Source organism: Ipomoea nil, unplaced genomic scaffold (assembly GCF_001879475.1).
Source record: "Ipomoea nil cultivar Tokyo-kokei standard unplaced genomic scaffold, Asagao_1.1 scaffold0715, whole genome shotgun sequence".
Classification (NCBI taxonomy): domain Eukaryota; kingdom Viridiplantae; phylum Streptophyta; class Magnoliopsida; order Solanales; family Convolvulaceae; genus Ipomoea; species Ipomoea nil.
The window spans coordinates 915,480-928,735 of NW_017617143.1; the positions used below are offsets into that span (position 1 = coordinate 915,480).

The 13,256-nt window shown below is 38.3% G+C and overlaps 1 protein-coding gene across 1 annotated transcript; it reads right to left on the reverse strand.

Moving 5' to 3' along the window:
• Window positions 1-2,069: 2,069 nt before the first annotated feature.
• Window positions 2,070-2,851, reverse strand: LOC109176610. Its single transcript, XM_019326063.1, has 2 exons — window positions 2,767-2,851; window positions 2,070-2,617 (listed from the first exon to the last, which is right to left on the reverse strand). The coding sequence occupies exons 1-2, from the start codon at window positions 2,849-2,851 to the stop codon at window positions 2,070-2,072; spliced, it is 633 nt and encodes a 210-aa protein (XP_019181608.1).
• Between the last annotated feature and the right edge of the window lie 10,405 nt (window positions 2,852-13,256).

Sequence of the window (13,256 nt, forward strand, 5' to 3'; positions counted from 1 at the left end):
GTAGAAGGAGAATGCATGTGCTAACACAGACGATTGACTGCATAGGAAAGATCAGGACGAGTTACCGTAAGATATTGCAGAGCACCTGCAAAGCTGCGATACTGAGTGGGATCAGAATATAGCACCACAGTATCAGTCTCGGCCTTCGCGGTTGAAACCGGAGTGGCTACATGCTTGCAATCAACCATACCTGCTCGTTTTAAAATATCTTTCATTTACCGTTGTTGAGACAGAAGCATGCCACCAGTCAACGGAACAGTCTCAATACCCAGAAAAAATGAGGGCACACCCATATCACGAACTTTAAATTCAAGAGCCATCTTGTCAATAAGAGCAGTCACATGAGCCGAATCAGAGCCCATAACCAAAATATAATCCACATACACCAGAAAATATAGCCGAGAATTGCCATGTGAATATATAAATAATGAGACATCAGGCTCGGTCAATGGGCAGCTCGGCAGTAGCAGGCTGCTGGCGGTGTGGGTCGGATTGGACTACGGGCACGGCAGGAGGATCAAACACCGAGACATTACTCGGCTCACCACGAGACACAACCGGCGTAACACCCCATGGCTCCGGGTGTGGTGCGGGTACTTGCGAGTCAACAGAAGCAACAAACAGAAAGACAGTCTTATCGAATCGCACATGGCAACAGATAAAAACCTTGTTAGTGTTAGTGTCTAAACAATGATAGCCACGAAAAGACGGGGGATATCCTAGAAAGACACAAGGAGACGACCGAAAGTGCAGTTTGTTGCGATTATAGGGACGCAGATTAGGGAAATATAAGCACCCAAAAACACGCAAGTATGAATAAGAGGGAGGAGACCGATGCAAGAGGTAGTGAGGAGATTTATCAGATAAGACACGAGTGGGCATTTTATTGATAAGATACACAGCAGTTTCGAAGGCATAATCCCAGAAACGAGACGGAACCAGGGATTGGGCCATTAGCGTCAGTCCCGTTTCGACAACATGGCGATGCTTGCATTCTACCCTGCTGTTTTGTTCATGAGTATACGCACAGGACTGCCTGTGAAGAATACCCAACGACGCGAGAGTTGAACTAAGCTTTTTGTATTCTCCCCCTAAATCAGACTGAAAAGACAAAATTTTATGAGAGAATGAACGTTCAACAAGTGACCAAAACGTATCAAATATCGCATATAAATCAGACTTAGCTCGCATAAGATAATACCACGCGTAACGAGTGTAATCATCCACAAATAATACAGAATATTTAAAGCAATTTGCAGAAAGTATCGGCGCAGGGCCCCAAATATCTGAATATATTAATTCTAAAGGATGCGAACTAGTACATTCAACACGCGATAAAGGAAAACGAGATGACTTGCCCAATTGACAAGAGGAACAAATATTGGGCAGATCACTGAAATTAAACGAACTAAGACTAGAAGAGGCTAACACTTGACGCAAGACCCGAGAGTGTGGATGCCCAAGCCGCATATGCCAAACGAAAGAGGACCGTGCAACAACAAAGGCAGCGGGAACCGGACGCGAGGCAGGCAAGGCATATAAACCCCCAGACGCATGCCCCTTAAAAAGAGTGTTCCTGGTTTGAATGTCCTTCACAAAGAAACACGAAGGGTGAAACTCAAAAAAGACATTATTTTCTTTAGCAAAACGCTGAACAGACAATAACGAAGCAGATAAACTAGGAACATGCAAGACATTAGACATACAAAACAACCTAGAATTAGCGGCTAACGAAGTAGAACCAACAGTAACAATAGGCAAACCTGTACCATTGCCGACCCGAAGTGTCTCCGGACCATCATACGTAGTAGAGGACGTCAATAATATGGGATCAGGGGTAGCATGATTTGTGGCACCAGTGTCAGGGAACCACTGATGAGAGTCGTCCATAGTACCATCAACACCAGAAACGGCGACATTCGCCTGAGGGTCCGGATCAGGAGTGAAGCAACGCCAACACACCGTAGCTATATGCCTTGCTTGTTGCAAATCTGACACCGAGGGCCCGAGTTGGACTGTCCCCGGCCACGACCACCGCGCCCCCTGCCGCGACCGCCACTTCCTTGGTTTTACGAACTGCCACCGCGGCCGCCGTGTTCTCCACGGCTTACGGCCAAGGCAACCGGGGCACCGAGAGCTGCGCCATCATCCGAACAGATCCACTCTTGCGAAACAAGGAAATCCGCAACCTCCGGGAGGGGAACGGGAGCACCACGTGCCAGGGTTGCCACCAACGGCCAGAACTCTGGGTGCACACCGCGAAACACGTATAGATTTTGATAATCCAACTCAATGCGACGACCGGTGAGAGCCAGTTCATCAATCAACATCTGAGCGCGACCAAGGTAATCAGATATGGAGAAGTTACCTTGGCGGAGCCCTTGTAGTTCGCCGAGCAGCCGGAGAGCGCGAGAGCGAGTGGACGACCCTAGGGTTTGCTCGATTACCTGCCAAAGCTGCCGAGAAGTACCCTTGCCGACGGCGAACCGTAGAGTCTCCTCGGATAAGGAAGATATAAGTATGGAGAGGATGGCTTTGTCTTGCTGTTGCCATGCAAGCTGTCGCGTCGGGAGGTCAGAAGTCACCGCCGGAGCGCTGTCCGTGGTCGACGTCAGCGCTGGTGACTCGTCGGAAAGGGCGTAAAACCATCAATAAACCCTAGAAGCCCTTGGCCTTCAAGGAACGGAAGCATCTGAGTCTGCCAGAACAGATAGTTTCGGGAGGTAAACTTTAGAGAAACGAAGTGGTGAGCCGATGAAAGGCTACCACTCGCAGGCATCGAAGGAACCTCGGTAACGGTCCGTTCAGAAGAACCAAGAACAGAGCCGTCATTAACACCGACGTTTTCCATGAGAGAAAACCTAGCTGATACCAGATGAGAATATATTTTCTGTATTATGAATCAAGAGTAGCGGATACAGAGTATATAAAGACAGGAAATGGAGATCTAGTCTAATACTACTAATATAATAGAGATCTAGTCTAATACAGCTAATGGAGTCCTAATAAATATTACTGCTACATTTTACTAATGCCTTTCTATATCTTACATTCTTTCCGTTTACATTTGCAAATCACGCCATAATTTTCGCGCGGTCGAGTTTCTAATTTTCCATAAACCATATTGTATTGAAAAGTAAGGGTGTGTTCAGGAATGGGTATCAAAGTCATTTTTATTGTTTGGTTGACAGGTTTTGAGAACACAACTATAGATTTTGATTACCCCCTTAATTGAAAAACTCATTCCCTAATAAAATAAGGGTTTCATTCTATTATTCCTCCTCATACATAATATAATCAAACAACAATATTGATAATCATTCTCATTGTAACACCCCAAAATTTTGAAACTTTTAAAACTTATATAATAAAGGTAAATTCTTATCAAATCCTAAAACTAAACATAAGGGTGCGGGGTTCTATGCCACATCTGAGCTGGAGAACTCAGATGCACAGGCTAAACTAACTAAATATATCCTCAAAGCAATGTCAATACATAATCATGGCACGCAGGCCGAAAGGAAAACTAACTAATCTACGCTTCGGATCTCTAGCCCGCTCCGGGGTCTACTCATCTGTGCCTGAAAGCCAAATATATCTGTTCAGCGAATGATGCTGGTAACCCACTCCAACGCGTTGAAATACAATATAGGTATATATATATATATATATATATATATATATATATATATATATATATATATATATATATATATACGAAAATCATTTTGAAGCAGGAAGATATATACTTAGGAGACTCTAGCTTTAAAACCAGGAATAGACTCAACAGGTAGGGATAAGCACATTCAACAATAATAAACAGTTATATAAAGACAATATCATAGAGAACATGTATCTAAGGTCACAGTTCACTTTCAAATTATTCAAATCATCATTCAAGTCACACAAGCACACTTTGGTGGCGCCACGGGACCAATCGCATGCCCCGAACATGAGGGTTAGTGCATATAGCACTAACATGGCCCCGCAGCACCCTACCTCATACCGCAGCATGAAGGGGTTGATCGCAACCAACCGTACAGACCGCTGATAGCTCGACGGCAGATCACAGCCCTACAGACCGCTGACGCGCTCAGTCGGTGGACTGTGATCCTCTTTTTGGGACTACGACTCTACACACCGTTGACGAGCACAGTCGGTGGATCATAGCGAATCAAGCCCTACACACCACTGAGGGACTCAGTCGGTGGGCGAAGATCCTCGGAGACTACGACCCTACACACCGCTGGCCCTTCACTCGGTGGATCGTAGCCAACCATAGCCCTACACACCGCCTGATCACTCATTCGGTGGGCTATGGCCTTCCTCAGGCTGGTGGCCCTACACACCGCTGGCGCGTCCAGTCGGTGGACCATCCGCACACGAGGCCCGTGGGCTGTAGCCCAAGAAGTGAATCACTGACCGCAGCCAGGAAAATGAACCGCAGCTCATAAGCAACCAATTTGACCGCAGCCAACTTCTGAACCGCAACTCAGGAACACCCAATTTGATCGCAACCAAATTGGGGAATCATGCATCACATAACACATTGTAGCACATAATAGCACATTGGGAAGGGGGAGACGTATGAATAAACTTACGTGTGATCATTCACATACTAAGAGTAGTCCTAAGGGGTTCATGCATTCTTCTCCTAGGCCAACGGGTTACCGATTCACTAACATGCAATTCCTAAGACTCTTTTATCCTACGAATGGCACCCGAAACATCAAACTACACTCAACCACGACAAACGGGATCCGTCGGGACACCACGGGGAATGGGAACATCAAACGGGGAAGCCGAGGACCCGGGGTGGGTAACACACCAGCGGGTAGCCGATGGGTGGGGGTCACCCGGCAGCTGCCCGCCGGAGATGATCTTCCGGGCAGCGGGTAGCCGGCGGGCAGACGTCTGCCCGCCGGCTGCCCGCTGCCTGGCGGTGATTCTCGGGCAGCGGGTAGGTGGTGGGTACCCCTACCCCCACCTACCCCCCACTGACTCTTTCATCAAATATGCGTCCCGGGATCGCTTGTGGAACCCGAAACCATGCTTAGACACTTTTAAACGTAAATAACGACACCACGTAGGCAATTAATGGATCAAAAGCAAGAATCATATCGAACACATCCTAACATGACTTCTAAACATAAATAACGCCCGAACATGCGAATTCCCGCCCAAGTATAAATCAAGAACATCATAATACAAATTCCCAACCCAACCTAGGTCTCTAATCCCATCCGAATCATCAAAATCATATTTTATCTTTATCATCAAGAATCATCAAGATTCATCAAGAATCATCACATAAATATCAAGAACCTCTTTTTATCATCAAGATCATCAAGATCACACATAAAATCATCACATCAATCAACTAGATTATATCACGAATATCATAAAGGAATTCATCAAGACACAAGCATATAGAGGGAGTCAAAGAAGGAGAATATAGCAAGGAAAATAGGTTTTATTGAGATATGGGTTACCTCTTAGCCTTAATTAATTTCCTTGGCTATGGATGGTCTTTCTTTAAGATTTCTTCTTTCTTGATTTATCATATGGGAATTCTTGGGAATTCTTGTGTGGTGTGGGTTCTAGGTGCCTCTTATGTCCCTATTTATATACCTAAGAGTCCTAATTAGGGTCTAAATGGTATGGGCTTGCCACTTCCATTCCTTATAGGACTAAGGGGTTGGTTTTAGGGATAAGGGTCCATGGACTATGGTGGACCCCCTTTTAGTTAATTAATGGATTTTAATTCCCTTTTTAGGGTGAGTAATTAATTAATTAATTTGGTTTTAGGGGTCGTAACACGGGGTGTTACACTCATTCCACCCTACTACCAAACATGCAAAATACTTTCACAAAACCCATTACTATTACCAAGTATTTGATACCCATTCCGATTCTGATTCCCATGTGCGAACCAAACACACCCTAAAACTTCAAATACTGCACATAGCCTAATTAATAAAATTTAATATGATAATCACTTGTTAGCCTATAATAACACGTAATGTTTTAAACAAAAACCTAGTAGTCATATTCTTCTCTAAAAAAAGGTCGAATCCCCAACCCTAAGGGCATCTCACACCCCTACCCGACGGAGCATTCGGGATAATGTAAATCACGGGCGCGCAAGGGATCTGCTCACTTTAGGCATAACTCCCACACTGCTGCCGTTGATGAGTTTCGAATCTGGCATACTGAACCATTGAGTTAAGCCTGTGCGGGGAATCTAGTAGTCATATTTTTTTCAATAATATGATTACTATGCAATAAATGTATGAAATTGTCAAATCAAACGTTTACCACTACGCCAAAGGTTATAGCTAATAGCAGTGAAGACGTCACTTTATTTCTTTATACATCTGTAACAATCAACACCACATTTTGATGGCATAATGCTAGACTTAGTCCTCTAAACCTCCGCCCAACACTTATAAAAGGTCAAAATTAAACTATTAGAAAAAAAAAAAAAATCTATCATATCGTTTGCAAGACGGGGCCTAAAGAATACGACCACTAAATACACAGGTAATAAATGATTGAAAAGTCTTTGGTCTCCAAACTCCCCTTATAAATCTTTGGTGAATTGCAGTCTATGAAGAGAGCTGCATTAAGATGACTTTAATTTGTTTAATGATTTAATAGTTAAATAGTTAACCACTATATATAAAGATTAGTATTTTTTTTATTAGGCTGAGGAAGTGAATATATATGAGGTTATTTTAACAAAGAAAAACAACATTTGTTCAACTACTAATCTCTGTGTGTGTATATACATATATACTTAGTACAAAAAAAACAAAAAAACAAAAAAAAAAAAAAAACAAAAAAAAAAACAAAAAAACAAAAACAAAAACAAAAACAAAAAAAAAAACACAAAAAAAAAAAAAACAAATAACAAAAAACAAAAAAAATAAATAAATAAATAAATAACCTTGCCTACAAAAGGAAATTCCCCACCCCATGGGCCCAACACCCAAAACCGACAGAATGGTAAACTATGGTCACGGAACAATCTCTGAAGTGAGAGGGCTATCGCATGTTGTCCACGAGGAGCCCACCAAATGGGCTGTTACTTGCACACTGTGAGTGTCAGGTCTTGATCCTGTATTGGTTGCCTTCTGAGGCGGAGGAGAAAGCAGACCAGTTAGTCGCCTCCTCCAGACACGACCGGTGACCGTTCGGTCGTCGGTGATTATAGCCGAAAACTGTAAGAGAGGTCACTGGAAACCTAGCTAACCTATAATTACAAGTTACCAATCAGTTTCTAGGCTTAAATGCTTCAAAATAACATGTTTATGTGTTTAATTGCAACTTTTGAAAATTTAAGAGCCAAAGTGACTTTTTTGAGTAAAGTTCAGACTCTTATTTGACCATTTTCTCAAAAATATTAACTCAATTTAATAAAAAGAAAATATGCTCAATTAAGTAAAAAATATGTTGGACGAAAGTTTGAAGGGACAAGTTCTGCATTCTGCCATTGAAATTTGAAGTTGAATGCTACGTAAATATAAAGAAATAAAGTCACATTTTCGTTATAAATTATAGCTTTTGAATTGGCATAAGGCTGGGTAAATGTTTGATCATGAGAATTGGTATCGAAACAATTGGGCAAGCGTTTATTCCTGGCTATATATATATATATATATATATATATATATATATATATATATATATATATATATATATATATTGCATGCCAATTGCGTGTGGCAAATTATAGTCCACACAGTGTTGTGTGAACCATAACAAAAAATATTTTTAATATACTAAAATTACATTATTCTTGTACTAATGTACATTGTACAAAATAATGTACTTTCAGTACTCAAATAATTTACTTTTTCTAAATACAAAAATACATTTTGGCTCATCAAAACTTATACAATATATTTCTAACAATGCACAACACTCTGTATAGGAATTAACAACATTTGGTATAGGAATTCACAATAGTTTGTATAGGAATGCACATTTTCTAATAAGACTAATTTACCCATAAATTTATATATTTTAATATTTTAAAGGGATTTGTTTCCTTAATCCGTGTGATTTGTTCCTTTCAATCTCATCCACACATCATTCTAATTTAATGGTCTAGATTAGTCCACACGTCCTCACCTAAGATTAAGTCCTCACTTGATCCGGATTATATATATATATATATATATATATATATATATATATATATATATATATATATATATATATGCACTCCTGTGCGAATGCCGCGCCCAAGCGCGAAATGCGAACCAATCAGCGCGCGCCACGTATCTAGATCTAGGTGCACATATATTTATAACTACATGCACATATACTTATAACTAGGTGCACCTAGGTGAAAGTAGGTGCGCATATAGGTGAAAGTAGGTGCACTTGTAGGTGAAAATAGATGCACTTGTAGGTGAAAGTATGTGCACCTGATCAATGAATGGTAACACGGCAAAATTACATGCACTTGTAGGTGAAAGTAGCTGCACTTGAAAGTGAAAGTAGAGGCAAAAACTACATGCACTTGCAAGCGAAAGTAGGTGTACTTGTAGGTGAAAGTAGGTGCACCCGATCAATGAATGCTGACAAGTGGTGCGCGCTAATTGGTTCGCATTTCGCGTCTGGGCACCTATTCGCACCTGAGTGCAAATATATATATATATATATAATATATATATATATATATATATATATATATATATATATATATATATATATATATATATATATATATATCAGGGTTGTAAAAATCGGTCTAGGCGCCTCTAGACCGTGGCGATTTCCCCCCTAGGCGCTCGCCTAGGTTACCGACCGCCTAGGCGTCCGCCTAGTGCCTAACTCGGCCGATTTGGCCGCCTAGCGTCTAAGTTAGTCGAGTTAACTCGTCCATTCGGTCGAGTTAACCCGATCGGCTCGGCCTATTTTTTTATTATATATGTGTGTGTCCGTGCGCGCGCGCGCGCATACATATATATAATATGACATATATACACTCGTAGACTAGTTTGATTCTTTAAATCTTTGGATGATTGAAGTATTTGAGTATTTCATATTTGAGTATTTTTAATTTTTAATATTGTTTTAAAGTTTTTTTTTTTTTTTGAAAATCATTGTTTTGATGTTATGACTTATGAATTATCATTAATTCATTTAATTGGATGTGTTATTTGATTAAATGTTGAAAACAACCTCATTAAAATTGTCAAACTGCAAGTCTACCACTGTTTTTTTTTGTTCTCGCTTAACGCCGCCTAGACCGCCTAGGCGCTAGGCGCTGTCCGGGCGCCCGACTAGCGCCTAGCGCCTACTGCAACCATGATATATATATATATATATATATATATTGGTTCAAATGAGGACAGGGCTTCCCGTGCGGATTGCACCATTTGGGATGAATAAATGCACAACACAGTGTTCGAAAATGGATCAGTATGAAATGCCACAAAATGCACCATACATGATGGTGTATTTTCAGACACTCTATAGTGCATTATGCCAACCTAATGGTAAATGACCGCACTTCCACACGGGAAGCACTGTTCACACAGGAACTTGAATATATATATATATATATATATATATATATATATATATATATATATATATATATATATATATATATATATATATTAGAGATCATATATGAAAACCAACCTCTCCATGAGTCCATAAGAATCAATCTGGTGCATTAAAAAATAAATCTATTATTTATAGATGAGATTTATTAGGGGAATAAAAAAACGCGTGTGTACATATGTAGCATTATGATGTGTGCACATTAAGCATCTTCCTATATATATATTGCACATAACATGATAACACATGCTTAATGTGCACATATCAAAATGCTCCATATGCACATTTTCGTTACTAATTATAGCTTTTGAACAATGGCGGATCTAGAAATTTTGTTCAGCCGGGGGCGAAACATTAAAACAAGAGGTATTGCTTTAAAAAATGAAACAGTTAAGAAGTTAGCCATAAATATTGTTAGATATAAGCGAAAAATAAAAAAATATTTATAACAAAATATGAAACGTAATTAATTTGATAAAAATAATTCTAATATTAAAGACATTATAAATTACACATCTTATTATTAATAGAAAAAAACATTTAAATTACACCTATGAAGTTAGCCATAAATATTGTTAGATATGAGCGAAAAATAAAAAAAAATATTTATAACAAAATATAAAACATAATGAATTTGATAAAATAATTCTAATAGAAAACACATTATAAATTACACATCTTATCTTATTATTAATATAAAAGTAATTACATATATTTTGAAAACATAATTGCGTTGAAGCCTATTATTCAAATTACCAATTAAGTATTAATGCATTTAAGCCATTAGAGGGATTTGAACCTCCAATCTTCCTTAGGCTGACATGCTTGCTCTACCATCTAGATTAACCTACTTTTTAGTAACATTTGCTTTTTTTTTTTTTTTTTTTTTTTTTTTTTTTTTTTTTTATACTAAACTTTATACTATATATACATACATATGAACATACAAAGGTTATATATTAGGTGGAGGTGGAGTGAATGAGGGCAGCTGCCTCCACTGTAGATCCGCCTTTACTTTTAAATTGACATATAAGGATAAACGTTTGATTTTTAAAATTGATATCGAAACAATTGGACAAGCACTTATTCTTGACAATATATATATTTTGCTGTTATTGCATGCCAATTGCGTGTCATGTGGACCATTTTACTAATGCTTTTCTACATCTTACATTCCGTTCATCCAATAGGCTTAACAATCTAAAAATTCTAAATGCTTCAGTTGTCAGTCTTGTCACCTCTAATATTATATTATTGCTTCATTTTACTAATGCCTTTCTATATCTTACATTCTTTCCGTTTTCATTTGCAAATCACGCCATAATTTTCGCGCGGTCGAGTTTATAATTTTCCATAAACCATATGGTATTGAAAAGTAAAACTTCAAACACTGCACACCTAATTAATAAAATTTAATACGATAATCACTTGTCAGCCTATAATAACACGTAATGTTTTAAACAAAAACCTAGTACGTAGTCATATTTTTCTCCCAAAAAGATTGAACCTCAACCCTAAGGACATCAAACACCCTGCCCAACGGAACATTTGGAAGGATGTAAATCACGGACGCACAAGGGATCTACCCACTTTAGGCATAACCCCCACACTGCTGCCGCTGAAGTTCGAATCCAGCATACTAAACCATTGAGTTAAGCCCGTGCGGGCAACCTAGTAGTCATATTCCTTTTCGATAATATGATTACTATGCAATAAATGTGTGAAATTGTCATATCAAACGTTTACCACTACGCTAAAGCTTATAGCTAATAGTGAAGACGTAACTTTATTTTTTTATACATGTGTAACAATCAGCACCACGTTTTGATGGCATGATGCTAGATCAATCCTCAAAACCTCCGCCCAACACTTATAAAAGGTCAAAATTGAACTATTAGACAAAAAAATCTATCATATCGTTTGCAAGATGGGGCCTAAAGAATGCGACCACTAAATACACACTGCTTTCAATCCCTCACAAGTAATAAATGATTGAAAAGTCTTTGGTCTCCAAACTCCCCTTATAAATCTTTGGTGAATTGAAGTCTATGAAGAGAGCTGCATTAAGCTGACTTTAATTTGTTTAATGATTTAATAGTTAAATAGTTAATGACTATAGAGATTAGTATTCTTTTATTAGTATGATGAAGTGAATATATATGAGGTGATTTTAACAAAGAAAAACAACTTTTGTTCAACTACTAATCTCTCTCTGTGTATATACATATATACTGGTACCAAAAAAAAAAAAAAAAAAAAAAAAAAAAAAAAAAAAAAAAAAAAAAAAACACGAAAGTAACCTTGCCTACAAAAGGATGGCAATTATGTTGTCCATCCGTGTATGCATGGTGCATACGGATGCAAAAACGACGTCGTTTTGACTAAAAACGCGCGTCCCACTTAAAAAAAAAAAAAAAACCAGTTTCGATTCCCAACAACAACATTATGTTGTGCATAATTTGAACTATATATCCAGAATCAATGAACTAAAAATCCAGAATCAATCAATGAACTAAAAATCCAGAATCAATCAATGAACTAAAAATACAGAATGAATGAACTAAAAATCCATAATGAATGAACTAAATATCCATAATGAATGAACTAAATATCCAGCATGAATGAAAAAAAAAAAAAAAATCAGTTCGATTTACGTCTAAATATCCAGAATCAATGAACGAACTAAAAATCCAGAATCAATGAACTAAAAATCCAGAATCTATGAACTAAAAATCTAGAATGAATGAACAACATAATGCTGTTGAGGGAAATCGAAACTATTTTTTTAAGAGGGATGCGCGTTTTTAGTCAAAATGACGTCGTTTTTGCATCCGTATGCACCATGCATGGTGTACACAGATGCACATCATAACGATTGCAAAAGGAAATCCCCCACCCCATGGGCCCAACTAACACCCAAAACCGACAGAATGGTAAATTATGGTCATTGAACAGTCCCTCAAGTGAGAGGCTAGCGCTTGTTGTCCACGAGGAGTCCACCAAATGGGGTACGGTGTTACTCGCACTCTGTGAGTGTCAGGTCTTAATCCTGTATTGGTTGCATTCTGAGGCGAAGGAGAAGGTAGACCAGTTGGTCGCCTCCTCCAAACATGACGGTCGCCGGTGATTATTGTCGAAAACTGTAGGAGAGGTCACTAGAACCCTAGCTAACCTATAATTACAAGTTACCAACCAGTTTCTAGGCTTAAATGCTTCACAATAACATGTTTATGGATTTAATTGCAACTTTTGAAAGTTTAAGAGCCTAAGTGATTTTTTGAGTAAAGTTTAGGCTCCTATTTGATATTTTCCCAAAAATATTAAATTAACTCAATTTAATTAAAAGAAAACGTGCACAATTAAGTAAAAAAAAAAATGTTGGACGAAGCTTTGAAGGGACAAGTCCTGTATCTTGCCATTGAAATTTGAAGTTGAATGCTACGTAAATATAAAGAAATAAAGTCACATTTTTGTTTTTAATTATAGCTTTTAAATTGGCATAAGGCTGGGTAAATATTTAATCTTGAGAATTGATATATATATATATATATATATATATATATATATATATATATATATATGCCAATTGCTTGTGGCAAATTATAGTCCACACAATGTTAAAAAATATTTTTAATATACTAAAAGTATATTATTCTTGTACTGAATGTACATTG